Source organism: Chenopodium album, chromosome 4 (assembly GCF_948465745.1).
Source record: "Chenopodium album chromosome 4, dcCheAlbu1.1, whole genome shotgun sequence".
NCBI classification, from domain to species: domain Eukaryota; kingdom Viridiplantae; phylum Streptophyta; class Magnoliopsida; order Caryophyllales; family Amaranthaceae; genus Chenopodium; species Chenopodium album.
The window spans coordinates 79,439,149-79,455,922 of NC_137837.1; the positions used below are offsets into that span (position 1 = coordinate 79,439,149).

The 16,774-nt window shown below is 34.7% G+C and overlaps 3 protein-coding genes across 3 annotated transcripts; 1 reads left to right on the plus strand and 2 right to left on the minus strand.

The window, feature by feature from the left end:
* Positions 1–1,877: 1,877 nt before the first annotated feature.
* Positions 1,878–3,252, plus strand: LOC145629473 (early nodulin-like protein 6). The gene is made up of 2 exons (XM_081682080.1): positions 1,878–2,123; positions 2,288–3,252. The coding sequence occupies exons 1-2, from the start codon at positions 1,922–1,924 to the stop codon at positions 2,692–2,694; spliced, it is 609 nt and encodes a 202-aa protein (XP_081538206.1). The 5' UTR covers positions 1,878–1,921; the 3' UTR covers positions 2,695–3,252.
* On the minus strand, positions 3,137–7,959 carry LOC145629471 (poly(A)-specific ribonuclease PARN-like). Its single transcript, XM_081682078.1, has 7 exons — positions 7,324–7,959; positions 6,230–6,360; positions 5,750–6,063; positions 5,232–5,345; positions 4,816–4,942; positions 4,331–4,598; positions 3,137–4,064 (listed from the first exon to the last, which is right to left on the minus strand). Exons 1-7 carry the CDS (start codon positions 7,677–7,679, stop codon positions 3,227–3,229), a joined length of 2,148 nt encoding a protein of 715 aa, XP_081538204.1. The 5' UTR covers positions 7,680–7,959; the 3' UTR covers positions 3,137–3,226.
* A 158-nt stretch (positions 7,960–8,117) lies between these two features.
* LOC145629472 (uncharacterized) lies at positions 8,118–14,895 on the minus strand. Its single transcript, XM_081682079.1, has 18 exons — positions 14,605–14,895; positions 14,428–14,490; positions 13,592–13,746; positions 12,787–12,900; positions 12,444–12,509; positions 11,949–12,032; positions 11,705–11,791; positions 11,323–11,414; positions 11,159–11,219; positions 11,035–11,094; positions 10,876–10,936; positions 10,447–10,554; positions 10,239–10,357; positions 10,077–10,148; positions 9,908–9,993; positions 9,333–9,429; positions 9,011–9,219; positions 8,118–8,783 (listed from the first exon to the last, which is right to left on the minus strand). Exons 1-17 carry the CDS (start codon positions 14,807–14,809, stop codon positions 9,088–9,090), a joined length of 1,662 nt encoding a protein of 553 aa, XP_081538205.1. The 5' UTR covers positions 14,810–14,895; the 3' UTR covers positions 8,118–8,783; positions 9,011–9,087.
* Positions 14,896–16,774: the final 1,879 nt, after the last annotated feature.

The window sequence follows — 16,774 nt, forward strand, 5'->3', positions numbered from 1 at the left end:
ATGGACATGAATAGCCTTGTTCCTCGAGTCATTGCGACGATTAGAATGAACTACAAACAAGGCAGCAAAATGTACATTAGAATTACACTTTTATTAAGCATCACAGTATCACAAATATATCTATATTATGAACAAAAGAGAATATGCAAACACATAAACACACATTATGACAGAAACTTTAGTTAAATTTATTATAATATGGAAGAAAGTAATGGGATAAAGATTATCTATTGGATACATAGACTCTTTCATTTCACCAGAAAAACTCATGAGGTAAGTCGAATTCATGGAAATTTCAACTTAGGCCAAAATATGCAAAATTATAGATTTATAGGAAAAAAAACACTTGCAAATGTATCAACACAGAAAAATTGTAGTCGTGACACTCGTGTCCATGTAACATATAACATGCCAGAAGACATTTGAAGTTGCTTATGGCTAATCGATCTTAACTACAACCAAGAACAAAAAAACATAACCAAAATCGCGAAAGAAAGGATGAACTAACCTTCTCTAGCTAATGTTAGACATTTGAAGTTGCTTATGGCTAAATGTTTTTCAACATGTATAAATGAGTTCGAAGTTTAGCACATACATACAAACATACATACATCTACAGGATATGCTGAAATCAACAATATCTACTGTAATTTTTACCAAATTGATGGCTTACAACACTATGATACCAATCAAAATCAACAAAGATTCGAGAATATATACAAGTATTTGAATAATCAGAGAAAAATCTTTATGATAACATATACAATTACATAGGGAAGGAGAAAGATTTGCTGTTTTACAAAGGTTTTTGTAAGTCAACTGTATCAAGGTGTCTAAGGTCATCTATCTATATCAAAATATTTTAAGTCTATATTCATTTAAGTCAAGGGAATATTGTTATGAAGATACTCTATCATGTAATAACAAAAAGATCTATCAACAATTTAAGAATCTCAAGTTTAATGTTTTTTTTTTTAAAAAAAAGGCCTAGTCAAACTGTCTAAGTCTAGGATATATTGTTGGTACATACCCGCTACATTACTTGGATTATCCATGGTCCGTTCTTAATATTACATATTGCTTGATTATCTGGGGGGTATTTGTTAGCAAGATCCTTGTTATGAAATGTTCTTTCTTTAATTACATCGGATATTCAAATTTTTTTTTTTTTTTTTTTTTGAAAGAAGTATTCAAATAATTTTTACACGTATGTTATGTGTGATTTTTGCCAAAAAAATCAATAACTTTTGTTCATAATATACATACGGGTTATCCTAATATTTATGTTCAATAAATCACACATAAATTCTTTTAATTTTATCAATTAACATTAAGTAACAAATAAATTTTGTTTAAAAAAAAAAAAGTAACAAATAAATTTCACTTTTATTTTTAAAATAAGTAATAAATATATCCATATAAAAAAAAAAAAAAAAATCATTACGGAGTATAATTCTCCACCATCAACTTCATAATTCCTGAAAGTTCTATTATGTATTTTTTTTTTTAAACAAGTTCTGTTATGTTGTCCTTATGAAGTTACAATTTCTAGTGAAAAAATTAAAATTATTTCTCAAGTTTTATCTTAATAGAAAATAATTTATTTTTTTTAAAAAAGAGAGAAAATAATTTATTTATTTTCTTAAAATTTAAAATATAACAAAATTGCATTTTGACTGAAAATCAAATTCAACCCACTATTTAATTAATGAGCTAAAAACTTCCCTCAATCTTTCCCCACTTTTCCCTCCACTTCTCCTTACTTTGACCAACACTTAAAGTAACTACCTTAACTGCCACTTTTACTCTTCTATATAAACTGCAAAACTCGAAGTACTTACACTTACATTTGCTTCATTCTTTGCACTTCTTTTACTTTCTCTGCATAAACATATTCTGATTTCATCAACAAGAAAAGAAAATGACCGCGTTTTCTGCAAACAAAGCTTCAAACTTTTCTCTGATTTTCGCCGTCCTCTTTATCTCCTTGGCTGTCTTCCATGTTTCCTGCTTTCAGCTTCAGGTAGGAGGTGACAGCGGATGGGTTAAGCCTGATGGAAGCGAGTTCGAGACTTACAATGAGTGGGCTGAGCAACACAGGTTTCACATTGGAGATACTATCAGTATGTTTTCTTGCATATGAATGTTATAAAACAATCTTACTTATTTGAGTTTTGTATGTTAGGCTTGTTTAATTGTTGGATTTGGTAATTTTGTAGTGCTTATTATCTGACATTGTACTGTAAGTCAGTTTCTGACAATCTGTTTGTTTGTTTTTTACTGATAGATTTCAAGTATAAAAAAGACTCAGTGCTCCTGGTTGAAAGAGCTGACTATGAGAACTGTGATGTGAGCAACCCAATCTTGAAATTTGATGATGGGGATACTGTCTTTGAGTTTGATCGTTCGGGTTTTGTATACTTTATCAGTGGTGAACCAGATCACTGTCTAGCAGGTCAGAAGATGATCATCCGCGTCATGGTGCAAGCTGCTGCTCATCAGCCCACTGCCGCTTCCCCTGCCCCTGCACCCTCGGCTGAGGGACCAACTGGGGGTCGTGATGGCGGAGATGGGTTCATAACTGATTCATGGGGTCCTACCCCTACCAATGCCAGTGATATTCTGTCTGTCACGTCTTATTTTATGACGCTGTTCATGGGTGTCGTGATCGTGCTTTATCTGTTCATGGATTAAGGAAGTTCTTTGAAGTTAGGAATGTTTTTTTTTTTATTTATCGCTTTAGAGTTTAGACCTTTAGGGCAGAGTTCTATTAATCTATTTTAGTTGACTCATGTTGTTCTCCTCTGCTGTTTGAGGAATATTTGTTTTAATTTAGTACTATTGGACTTTGATTATGATTTTAGTATTAATATGAATTAGTGAATTTATTTTACTGCATGTCTGCATCCTTTTTCTGCAACTTCAGCTGTTCTATACTTCTGCTTACTTTTCCTGCAACAAGTGATGGTTTTTATGATGGACAAAATTAAGCCACAAAATCCATCTGAAAAATACCAAATTACATGAATAGTTTGCTGAATCTCAAATTTCAAGAGACTAAAAATTGAAAGTCAAGTCACAGACATCGATATAGAACCATCAAAATTTCCCTATATTATTTCCAAGATGTCTTACACTGAAATGATACAGGTTTATCTTTACTATCAAGTATGAAATTCAGAAATCTAATCAATTTGCTGAGATTCAAATGATTACACTAAATGGCCTATGAGCTACAAGAACTTGTGACTTTCAACTCTCTGTCGGCTTCAGAATCAGGAGAGTACAAAATCTTGTCAAATACATTCTGATCAGATATGCACTTATGAACATCTATCTTTGATTTGGTTGCTTTGCAAATCTCTGGTGATAGACTTGACCTTTCAGTTTTCTCAGTAATTTTCTCTGGTTCTAGGTTCTGGCAATCTGTTTCAATATCTATTAATTTGGTCTTCCAATTAATTCCAGTTGCCATTGCTTGCTCTGCAAACAAGACCTTTGAAATTGGGGAACTGCAGATATCCTTGTAAACTTCATATCCAGCAGCGCGGGTTTTTCCACCTTCCAACAACTTTGATAAAGGATGTAGGACAGAGATGGAATCATCACTTGTTTCTAAACCTTCCTTTAAGGCGAGAAAGCTAGCAGCCAAGTCTGCCGTACTAAACTGAACAAACACTGCAGTTTCATCCAAGTTATAGATGCAAGCAACTGAGTGTATACCAAACACTTTACAGATGCAATTTTTTATCTGACTTGCCCTGAGTTTTGGGCGAAATCCCCAGATCAATACGATGCTAGGATGCATTATGTTGAGAAACCTCCTTTTAACAGAATTGATAACGGGAATTTCATTCACATCACCAGTGCTTAGATTGATTACATCTCCTGAACTCCAACTGAGATAAAGCTGATTGACATATTTTTGAAGATTCTCACTGTTTAATACCTTCTCAGAAGAGAAATCAACACCCAGATGACTGCAAGCTTGAGCAAAGATACACCCGGTCATGAATGCGTCATAACCAGCTTCATGCCTTGCCCCAGAGTTCCAATTTGAGGACCTGGGAAAAGACTTTGGAATAAATTGGTTTCACATACAAAAAAGTAAAGTAGAAAGTAGCTATCAGAAACAATGTGAATAATTGCAATTGACACTGTCACACTGGTGCAAACAATGTCTTACTGAAAAAATGAAAAATTATCTACAATAAAAAGTCCATCTCCAGTTTGATTTACAGATTGCCCTCGAGAATCAAGACAGACATGTTGAAAACTTAAAAGAAGCATTTTATGGAAAATTAGATACAAGGCAGTTCAGGTGACAAACCTCATGTCATCCACTTGAACCTCCACCTTCACACAAGGCTGTATGCCCAAAACAGAGGATTTTCCGGAGGCTATCTCAGGGCACATCAGAGAAAATGAGGAGGCTAACGATGTGCTGGCTTTATTCATACATTTTTGAAGGCTTGCGTCCGCATTCAACAGTACTTTCGTGTCAACAATTTGTGAAAAAGAATTGTGGATGTTCAACACAAACTCTTCAACGGTTGATGGAAGAGGACCAAAGAATTTATGGTAAATGTGAGCCATATCTGCCACAATTACAATATGCCATATCTCAGATGACAAGAAATGACACTTGTAAGGACTTTAAGTGCAAACATTATAATATGGTGTAGGAATAATGCTCCCACCTCTCACAAAGTCACAATTAAAGTGGGGATGGTTACCAATTTTTTTTTTAATGAGAGGTGGGCTGTGGGGGTGTTGGTCCCAGACTGCCTGAGCATGTAAGCAAGAAAAATATACCTAAAAAGCAATTGTGACCTACAATTAGCTTATTTTCAGCACAGAGGAGGTCAATGACATGCCGGAATCCTGCAGCTGCTTTTACTTTTCGCCTTGCGTGCTGGTGAGACTCATCCTTTATCTCCTCCTGCAAAAGAAGGAAAATTTATAAATGTGGCAAGCAGAAAAGGCTGCACAAAGCTAGTTATGGGCTTACTTCAATAAACAAAAGCGATATCGTTTAGTAAGACGGCTAAGACCTAATCATGCCAAGCAGATTCAAAAAGAAACAAACAATCCTAATACAATGTCTGCAACAACCAACACCATCCCCGCATGTATCTCATCATGACAGGCTATACTGACCTACTAATTAAGATGGGCCAAGGAAAAGTAATTAATGTAGTAATTATCAGTGTAATTGACATTTTTCTCACCATAAGTTTAATCTTGTCATCGTCGGACTCTACATAAACAACAAGCTTCTGCAAGATGGAACTTTCATCATGAGCACGAACTAAAACAAGATCCTTAAAGTGCTTCCTTATGACCTGCGATTGCAGTGCTAAATTAGTGGAATTTCAAAATATAACCCAAAAAACAAAAAAAAAAAACTGTATGTAAGACTATGCAAGCTCATTTACATAATACTCCAATAGAAACAAAGTCTTCAAGAGAAGATCATCAGGATTCAATGTGCCAACTGTTACAGGAAGACAAAATAAAAGTACTCAACAAGAAACCAGGCATACTAGCTATGACTAAGGCATTAAGTTCTATGAAATGAACAATAGATGTCATCACACAAGTTACTATTGTATTAGCATCCCAAAGTTCAAAATCTGGTGCAACTTGATCAATATCAGTGTACTAACACTACTGCAGACAAGATATTCAACCTGAAAATTGAAATAAAAAGGCATGATGCATGTAAAAACTGTGATTAAAAGATTACCAATTCCATCAACTTCAACTGATGAGAGGTGAACCCGTTCAATCTAAGAGCAGGACGCATATTAAAAAATATGGTTTCAAATTGTTGTTTAGATTTTACAGCACTTGGAAGCACAGCATTTGCATTTCTGTTGAGTAGCAACATATCATGCCAACCGCTGAGCCGATTTTTCATCCGTTCTGAGAACAGAACATCAGCTACATTGCTCAAAGGTATATCTCTAACTTCATTAACATTTTGCCATTTCCCGTTATATATTGAATTCAAGCGACTCAAGGCCTCATCTTCCTGTCCTCTGGATAAATAAGACACTCCTGAGATTATGCAACGTGTAAATTTACCACAAAAAGTTGACATCATTGTGACTATAATTTTCTATGAATATAAGTCTGAATGATGAAACTGGCATGCTTGCATCCACCCAAAACCGGAACTAACACATACGTAAGAATCAAAAGAGTGATGAATCGCATATGTTACCTTCATGTATACATGTATTGAAGTCAAACTGATATTGTGCCAAAAAGTCAATCGAACTCGTCTGGCACAAAAATTCATATGACGGGCCATCAGTGGGAAGCTCTTGACGTGGAAATATGTAAAAATTATGCCTGCCAATGAGACGATATGACATTATTAGATGAAGTAACCCTTCATGTGCCTTTCAAATGATTGAGATTAACTTATTATTTTCATAATAACATTTGGAATAATAACATTTGGACTTAATTCTGATGCACTTGATTACCCATGTTCCAAATCACTTTGATTTATGTATGTCCAGCAATTTACAATAAAATTAACACCTACCTACCAAGCAGAGATATCAAATATAGGTAAATTAAAGCATGACAAACATCCTTACAAAATTGCAAGATTTAAGCACAAATAGCAGGAACAATAACCGCAGTTAGGACAATAACTATCTCAAGACCTTGATATTCAACAGCTATACTCGCTATTATCATGCAATGATGAGCACCATACCTAGCAGACAGACGAACTCGAGTTAGGGAGGGGGTCCAGATTTCCCTCCATCCGTAATAGCTATCACTCTTATCACTAATCCGGTTGTTACAAGCTTCCAATTTACCATTATTTAATAAGGTACCACATAATTTCCAATTTGTTATCCTCACACTCTCTCATCAATTCATCATTCAATTCAAGAAGGGGCATCCTAAAATATTCAATCACAAACCATTACCATTCGAGAAAAAGCAACATTTTTTCTCAAACATCCGAAAATTACGCAGTGTTAGCATAACCATAACCAATACCAGGGCGACGCATTCGACAAAACAAAGCTGCTAAAATACACTACTACATCCTCCATTGCAGCACAACACTGATCAAAAGAAGTCAGCATTTTTTGGAGCTCCTCTTCAACTAATATTCAAAGATTATCATCAATCCCAATACACTATACTTCTTCATTCAATCAGTTCAGCTAAAATTTACTACTAATTTCAAAATTTATGCACAAATTAATAACATTCCTAAATTAAAACTTCAAAAAACACTATAAATTAACAAATTCAATAGAAAATGAACAAGATAGAGAGATTACTAACGGATGAGCAATGAAGGAGTTTTTGAAGGAATCCCAGCGAAAGGGGCAAACACCAAACTGAACAACAGCAAATTTCTCAGCAGAATCCTTAATTTTAAGGTACCGGACATCGTACCGATCGAACTCGAACGATTCGCGCCAAGGAGAACTCGTAACTCCAGTCATCTCCAAATCAATGGCGACGAAATCAGCAGCTTTGACATGGGTAGTAAGGTCGACTAGGGTTTCTTCAAAATTGGATTTTGTTACATTTTTCAATGAGAAATTTGTTGTTGAAATTGAAGAAGAAGAAGAAGTTAGGGTTCGAATTAGGGCGGAGGAGAGAGAAATTGGGGAAACTCTAGTGAGCTTCTTCATTTCTTTTGTGTCTCTGTTTCAGCTCACTGCATTTCTTCTTGTTACTCCGTACTTTGTTTATACAAAATCTCACCTTTTGGTTATTTGTAAAACTTTGACTTTTATGTTTGACCATGTACAATTTCCAAATCGAAACCAACACGACAAAAAAACGAAGTTACTACTCCCTCCGTCCCTTTATTAGATTCTTATTTCTAACATTTATTCCTCACATAATAGAGAGAAGTAGGAATCTAATTAAGGGACAGAGGGAGTCAGAGAAAACATGAAGTTGATACTACACGATTTGAAACCAACCCGAACACGACCTATTAAGACAAAGTGGTCAAATTATGCAATTATCCTATACTTTAGTGGTCAAATTATGCAATTATCCTATACTTTACATAGTTTTAAATAGATTTTGTGAGCAACACGAAATTGACACGAGACTAAACATGAGCACCACACAACACAACTTTTAATCAGCTCTAATTGTAACTATATGTTCTTATTATAATGGGGTGAAGCCATGAAAGCGGTGCACCTGTCAGATACTTCATAGTTCCATGCACTATAAGACTATGAGAAGTTTGTAGTGGGAGGGGGAGATTTTACCATCAGGGTCAGATGTCACTTTGTCAGAATTCAGACATTCCAATAAAGCAGCAAAAATCTTCAAAAATTGATGAAGAATTAAGCTACAATGCTACATGAATGAATGTTGAGCGTTTTCTAATGCATAATCAACCATTCGTGTTGTATACACAATGAGTTTGACAAATCAGGTGTTATATATACCATAATCAGTGGTGCAGCTAAATGGGAGCCCAATCTAACTAACAGTACACCCCCCACCCCCTCCCCTCTATTTGTCTCTCTCTCCCAATCGTGTGCAATTTCATGCTACCAAATTAGCACCTATTTTCCCCATCGGTGGTTGTTCAGCAAGGTCTTGGATTGTTGACACGAGACACCCATATATGACAAGGGTAGAATTGATGTTCAATATTCCTGTCTCTGTCGCCTGACCTTCAAATCAGGACCAACAGCCTGCTAAATCTTCAGGCCTACCAGGATGTGCAGCTTGTTTAACTCGTTCTGGGACAAGTATTTGACATCATCCTGTATCAAAAAGGACAAAGCAATTGGCACGCCAGCTAACTTATCAGTAAAAAATTCATCATTATCCTACTGCTCAAAGTTAACAATTAAAGGAGAAAAGGTTGCATATTAGATGCAATAGAATAACTTTCAAGTTAACTGATTGAAGATAAATAGCAAGAGACTGCTTAGAAATGAAAAAAAATTGCACATAAGATTTTGTAAGTGTGGCATGCCTTCAAGAATACCTCATCAGCTGGTTTTCCTTAATTTTTTTTCATAAGTCAGTCTCTGGAGCTGCCACATCAGATGGCTTCTCCCATGCTTACTGTGATTGAATTAGACGTGCAGCAAATGCACCATCCATTGAATGCTTCACTGGACACGAGCGAAAGAATCCTTGTTCAGTTGAAAAGTCAGATGGAACATATCTGTGAACAGGGTCTATTTGGAATTCCTGTCACCCAGCAAATAACAAATTAACATAGAGACGGACATCCAGCCAACAATTATATAAAATGGAAAATACAAATTTTATAATTTACAGCTAATAAGAAAAACAGCTCCTACCGGATGTCTAATAAGAAATGCAGATACCCTGTCTTCATTTTCTTCAGGATCAATGGAGCAGGTACTGTACACAAGCACACCGCCTGGTTTGACTAGCCTGTGGATGTTAAACCAGACCGACAAAAGGAAAAAATGGAATATTATGAGTCCACTATTAGGAAAAAGAGCCATTTAGGACATGCTTGAATTGGGATTAATAAAAGTCAAACTTAGCAAATAAATACAAGGAAGGTGGAGATAGTGATGGTGTGATTGTAAGGAGATTTATGTAGTGGTAGTGAAGTGATAGGTGAAGAAAGGGGAACAATTACCCTCATTTTGGGGGTAATAATTACACTAGGGGAGGGTGGGTAACTATTACCCTTATTTTGGGGGTAATGATTTCCACCTCTCTTTCTTATGTTGTTCATTAACATCTTATCTCCCTACAATAATACCTCTAATCACCATTTTACCCTATTTTGACTTTTATTACCCCCTTAATCTATTACCCCCAAATCCCCAATCCAAGCATGGCCTATTTGAAAAGAGTCAATTATATGCACTTTCAGAGGCAGGGTTAATTTTGATCTCACTTGCAGGCAGCATCCAACAGCTCATCCTGCAACGACTTTAGCTCTTCCATATCCTCCAGCTTTCTATTCCAACGCAAATCTGGCCTCTTCCGAGAGAAAATAAAATAAAATAGATCAACGATTTGATCTCAAAAATAGTTTTGAATGGAAGAAAAGCAGTACCACTTACTTTAGATAGTACACCAAGGCCAGAACATGGAGCATCTAGCAGAACTTTATCAAACTTCAATTTGTTGCTGTCCTGATGCAAATAGAAAAAATTGCGGAAGTATTTTCTATAAGAAACAAGAGGGAGACAGCAAAGCTAGTATCGCACATTACAATGACTTACTGCAAAGGAGCGAAGATCAGCATGGATGCAATTGATCACACTATCAACTGACTGCAACTTGGCTGTTTCTTCAAGAATTCGTAGACGACCTTTATTTATGTCAACTGCTGATATCATACCTGAAAAGCTAGAGATTTAGAATCCAAAACCAGCATCAACAGTAATTAAACTGTTGCTAAAGATAAATGCCTACTTGCTCATGATATACCTCGGCCATTCAAGCGAGATGCCATGAAGAGTGTCTTCCCCCCAGGAGCAGCACAACAATCAATAATGCAATCATCAGGCTGTGGATCCAGAACAGAAACAGCTAGACCTGCAGCAAAGCAAAGATGTATAATAGTATTACGCTTAACGATTGTGTGAGATGATAAGGTCATACATTTTTCAGACATCTTATCTTCCTTTATATTCTTTTAAAGAATTAGAGAATAGAATGAATTATCTATCAATATGAGAACAATGGCATCAGATAAGATGGTCTTGATCCAAGGAAAATAAAATACAAGTATGAAACGACGAGATGTGCACAGTATGAACTGAATTGTGAATGTTTTCAGTGTCAGCTTATCAAATTACTAAAAGATCTAGAAGGCATTGTTTATGAAGCAATAAAAATAATTTTAAATACACTGACCTGCACTCTCATCCTGAACTGAGCATAAACCTTCTTTTAGGAATCCATTTTGTATCACACTCTGAGATATGAGAAAAAATCAGGATATAAATTGGTCCTAAGATATTAAACATTTCACAATAAACATAAGTTATTATGACAAGAGTCACAAGACAGCACCTGCATCCCTCTTCTGATGCGCACAAAATCATCCAAGTGCAAGGAAGGTTCATGTGGTACCTAAAGACAAAGTATTATGAATTGAAATAGGATGTCCAGTATATAAGAGGGAAGAGTCATTAACCTTCAGCACATTAAGCTTCATAACAAGGTCTTCTCGAGTTAATCCTTTTGCAATATTGGCCCTTGCACCAAGAAAAACAGATGCAGAAACAAGTAAATAGCGGGATTAGTATCACAACAAAGCCATAAGGAAATCATGACTAGGAGGATAATAAAAAAGCCAACCGCAAGCTGAAACTTGGATCAGTGTTATTCCATATCATTAATTTGATAGCTGCTTCTTGTCCAAGGTACTTGGTCCACCGTCTTACCATCCACTGGTGGGGAAGGAGGGGTTATGAGGAAAAGAGAGACTAGTCAGCATTAACGTACAATGGTTGTAATACCCTGAAAGCATATAGCACCGCTTCCAGGTCAACATATACAACTATCACACTCACAACTGGATTCATGCTGCTTTTTTTTTTTTTTTATGTGGTGGTGGGGGAGGGGGGAGGTGAGCAGGGAAAGCATAATATAAAACTACCATGAATATTGCCCCATATTCTCAAGTATACAAGCATAAAAAGTTTCAGCTGCTGTTTTAATATATTCATTGTGAACTCACCACTGGATGGGAATGAGTAGTAGCAAGGGCACGTGCTTGTGCACGGTCATTACCATCCAATTTAGGTACAGGAAGGGAATCTTTATCCTGTAAAGAGAAAAAACTTAAATGTTTTAAAATATATCAAGGATGAACAACTTAATTATAAACATCCACTCCCAGAAAAGAATGGTGGCTTTTTACTGGTTTGCCTCTCCAATCTCATTAAATTGCAAAGATTGATTTGATATCAAGAAATTTAAACCTTAAGAGAAACTAGTTTTCGGAGGATCCCATTCACCATGTTTCCTGCGCCTGGTCTAAGTGCAAACTTGGCAAGATTCACATTCTGCAATAAAACCCAGTGGTAAGAGTACGTATCTGAACCTAAAGAACAAATAAAATAAGCCTCCAAAATCTCAGAAATATTGATTTGGGAATATTAAATAATGCAACAGAATATTAAATAATGCAACCCTCTTCAGTTGCATACAATAGCACAAGTGTGCTCAAGTCACTGCAAATAAAGCCACTGGGAATCAACCATTCACCCTGCTAGGTATTAACATGCATCAAGTGACCATAAATATAGCAATATTTACATGCAAATGCTAGCTAGAAGGAAACAACAACAAAGAGAATTATAGCAAATAACTATGTACAGCAGTATGAAATCATGTGTATTTCATATTAATCCATAACAAGTATAAACTATATCTACGAGACATGACTCATGTAGCAAAGATGAGCAAAAACTAACCTCGTCAACAACAGCATATGGAGGCATCTCCCGTTTAAGAATCTCATAAAATCCAATCCTAAGGATCTAGAAAAAAAAAATAAGTTAGTATACGTCTCATAGAATTCTACAATGAATAATATAATTATCACTTTTTAAGGTCAAAGCTATCCAACATAACAGTATAACAACTACACCTTAATAAACCAGATAACAGCTTTTGAAACAATAAGGCATTTGGATATTTACTTACCAAATTAACCAAATTTTATATCTTTAGCTTAAAAGTGATACTTGCATCACTGATTTCCAGGGGAAAAAAAAATAGATTAAGCCTTAGCAGAAGCACTTTCGAGTGATATACCTGTAGCAGCAGAGGTTCCATGCTCCTAAAAGAGCCTTCATCATGACACAACGAAAGAATCAGATAGTCCAGATATTTTCTCCAGCGAATTGCACCGCCAACAATGTCAGTAACCTAAATATCAAGATAAACAGTTAGAAGCAATAATGCACTTCTATAGAACAATACAAAAAGTTTCATGCACACGTCTTTTATTTAGATTTATTTAGAATAAGTATCTACAAACCCTGGATGGAAAGTTGGTTAGAACATGTTCACTAAAGGAACTTATTTTAGTCCTAGAACCACTTTTTCAGTGCCATATCTGCATATCATTAACCTAAGTTTTTGTGAGCACTTGTACGAATACCACAATATTCAGAAGTACTCATTATGAGTCCAAGACTCACAACAAAAGGTCCTATACTTTCTTTACTCACCACCAAAGAATAAACATCATGAAGATACAAATATTCTGCAGATGAAAGATCACACATTTCCCACCATATTCCTAGTGGAGGGGTGTCCACCAATGGAGGAGGCATCCATGAAGGTGCCTCCAAGCAATAGGAGTAACTGTGAAATTATACCTATACATTTGCTCTTGTTTGCTAAGTTGCATCAAACTCAAGTCACAAAAGAGCAAAAAGAAAATAAGCAGCATCTCAACTATATTCAGGATATATTTGCTCTTAAAATTTAGCAATTGCCTTAAAGGGTCTAAACTCTAAAGTAGCTTTAAGACTCAACTTCTGCCATTAATGCAATAGAAAAAGATAGGATATGAACTATGAAATTTAGGAAGACAGAGAATAGAATAGAAGACCAATCTGAGATCTCTTTCTTCAAGGTCTCTGGTGCGAAATCCAAGAGTCCTTTCAACGTATTCCATCTCGTTGTTCCCTGAACCCTTGCCTCTCTCATTTAGAAGATCAGCGAAAGCACCACCAAACTCAATCCGCATCAACCTCACAGCAGCCACTGAATTTACACACAAAACCAAACCAAAAGACTCTTAAAAATCGAAACAATCTTCCCCATGACCAACATCACTTGCATAACCTATTGTGCTCAATATATATGAGCATTTGGATAATTAGACACGACGGCAACACTTGCATAACCTTGGCACATAAATGCCTTCCAAGTGTACCAACAAAGCATTAAAATTCCATTACTTTTCAACTCAATAATTTAGAATAGCAAGCTGAAAATTTTAACAAATCAGATGACAGTCCAGAAGAACTTTTACTTAAGTGTATTATAGCAAAGACGGCAAACTTGGTTAAACAAAAGGTTCAGCCCAAGTTTGATGAGAGTACAAGATATGCTATATTCTTATTTATGAAGAATACCAACATGTTGCCAGATGATATGGAGGGTAAATTAAAGGTAACCAGGTATTTCAAGTTTTCAACACTCTATAATTGAACTATGATTGTGATAATATTGAAAGTTTGAAACATAATTCAAACCACCCTATGGACTAAATCAAACTATAAAAGAATCACATGAATCATAAAATATTCCACCCACATTTTATAAATGCAGAATAGTCAAAATCATGTCAACTAAAACAGCTTAAAAAAAGTAACAGCAAAATTTGCAAGATGTATTAAGAAAAAATTCTCTAATAAACAAAAATTGAATAAACTTAAATACCAGCTCTATGGGGTGAAACCTCCAAATTCAGCTTCTGGGTTTTCATTGGAGAATCAAGAACACCTGAAAACCAGTCATTTAGAAGAAAATTTCAAAAAGTAGAAATGCCCATTTCTTCAATTGAGATTGAAATTGTTAAAATTGATGAAAATAAACTTAAATTTCTGAAAATTTGACCTGTCTTTTTAATCTTGGGTTTAGAAGAAGAAGAAAAAGGAGGGTTATTCTGATTATGAGCATGGTTGATAATTGCAGGATATGAAAGTGGGGAAGTAATGAATGAGGTTCTTGTGAAGTTGGGTTTAGTGGGATTGAAAGGGAAACAAAGATCAGTTTCAGAGAAGAGAGAGAATGGATGAAAGTTGGTGATGGTTGCCGCCATTGTTGGCGGTTAAGCAAAGCTTTTTTACAAAAAATTTAGTCGACTAGAACAGATAAGCTACAAAGAAGAAATCCAAAGGGTGCACTGATTTTTTTTTTTTTTTTTTTTTTTTTTTTTTTTTTTTTTTTTTTTTTAACTATTGCAAATTGATGCACCGGATGATCCGAGTTCGATTAGTTTGGACACGATGATTTAACAGAAGTTAAATTAAAATTAGACTTGACTAGATTTTATTGACCCCGACCAATAATCTAATTAATGATCCTAACCAACTAAGAGCATGTTCACATTTACTGAACTAAGCTGAACTGAATTGAACTGAACTGATTGGAGCTGAACTGAAGCTGAAATGAACATTTTATGAGAGAAGGAGATTAAGAGCTGAACTGAACTGATTGAAGCTGAACTGATTGGAGCTGAACTGAAGCTGAAATGAACATTTTATGAGAGAAGGAAATTAAGAGCTGAACTGAACTGATTGAAGCTGAACTGAACTGATTGAAGCTGAACTGAACTGAAATTAAGTAAATGTGAACAGGCCCTAAGCTAAAATTACTTATAGGTTTTTTAACATGATCGAAATAAAATACATACATAATCAACCCATAAACTTGTATACGTAAAAAAATCGTACAATCTAATATATATATATATAAAGGGGAGTTTTTTCCCGAATTTTTAGAGAGTCACGTAGGATCTAATTTTCTCAACGCGCCACGTAGGATTATAAATCTTAGTAATAGCTAATTAAATAAGAGATTATTAATTTCTTTTAGAATTAAATAATTTAAATGCCATGTAAGCAAAATTGGCGAATGAGATTTTTAAGTTTAAATTAAATAAATATTATATATTATCTTTTAATATTAGGAATTTTATCTAAATATATAACAAATTTTAGGCTCAAAAAAAAAAAAATTATTAAAAAAAAAATCAAACAAACCGTGCATCGCACGGGCTTCATCTAATTATATGTAATTTACTATGAACTTAAAAATTTCAGGGGTAAATAATGAAATTATCAACCCTTAACCTTGGTATATTTTAATCCCGCAAAGGTAAAACTCTAGGAGCTACATCATGTTTTAGATTGGGTCAATTTTACTTTACTGTAAATTGATTATATGCTTTTGTAATTCGGTTTTCTTAAATGTCATTGGTTTCAATGAACATAAGAAGTGATACTAATTCTTAAATCAAGAATTACAATTAATCCCCCTAATCAGACGAAATTTTGCTAAAATTAAAATTGTTAGATGATCTTTCAAATGAATTGGCCATTTATAAACCAATTTAAAGTGATTTTTTTTTATACGTATATTAGTTGGGCGCCTTATTTTAAGTCCTAATCTTAAAAATGAAGTTTGGACATCGGAGAGTAAATCCATATGAAAAGAAGAATAGATCCAGGCCCAAACAAAGAAAAAAGAATGCAGAAAAAAGCATCAAAATTTGAAATGAAGTTTGTTACGATAAAAATCCAAGTCAACATAAAGTTTGTTAGAAGAAATGTATATTAGGTGTGTTAGCATGAATACACTCCATTTATGATAATTATTCAACTTATTCAAAAATAATAATAATAATAATAATAATAATAATAATAATAATAATTTTTTTGATGCAAAAAATAATAATAATAATAATAATAATAATAATAATAATAATAATAATTCCACCCCCACAACAACAATCGGAAGGGGACTGAAAGCTAACCACCCAAACTAATCCTCGAATCCGGATTAGCCCTAAGGGTGAGCCGGGTGAAACACCCAAAAATAAAGCTATGCTTATTCTGATAATTTTATTTTAACTCATTACCGCAACATATCTTAAATTAATTACAACCTACAATAATTTTATCTTTCAAGATTACACATTAATGGAGCACTAATCATAGATCCCTTTTGCAAATAGGGATGTGCAAATCCAACCTTAATGTCCAAGCAATTATTAATCATAGCC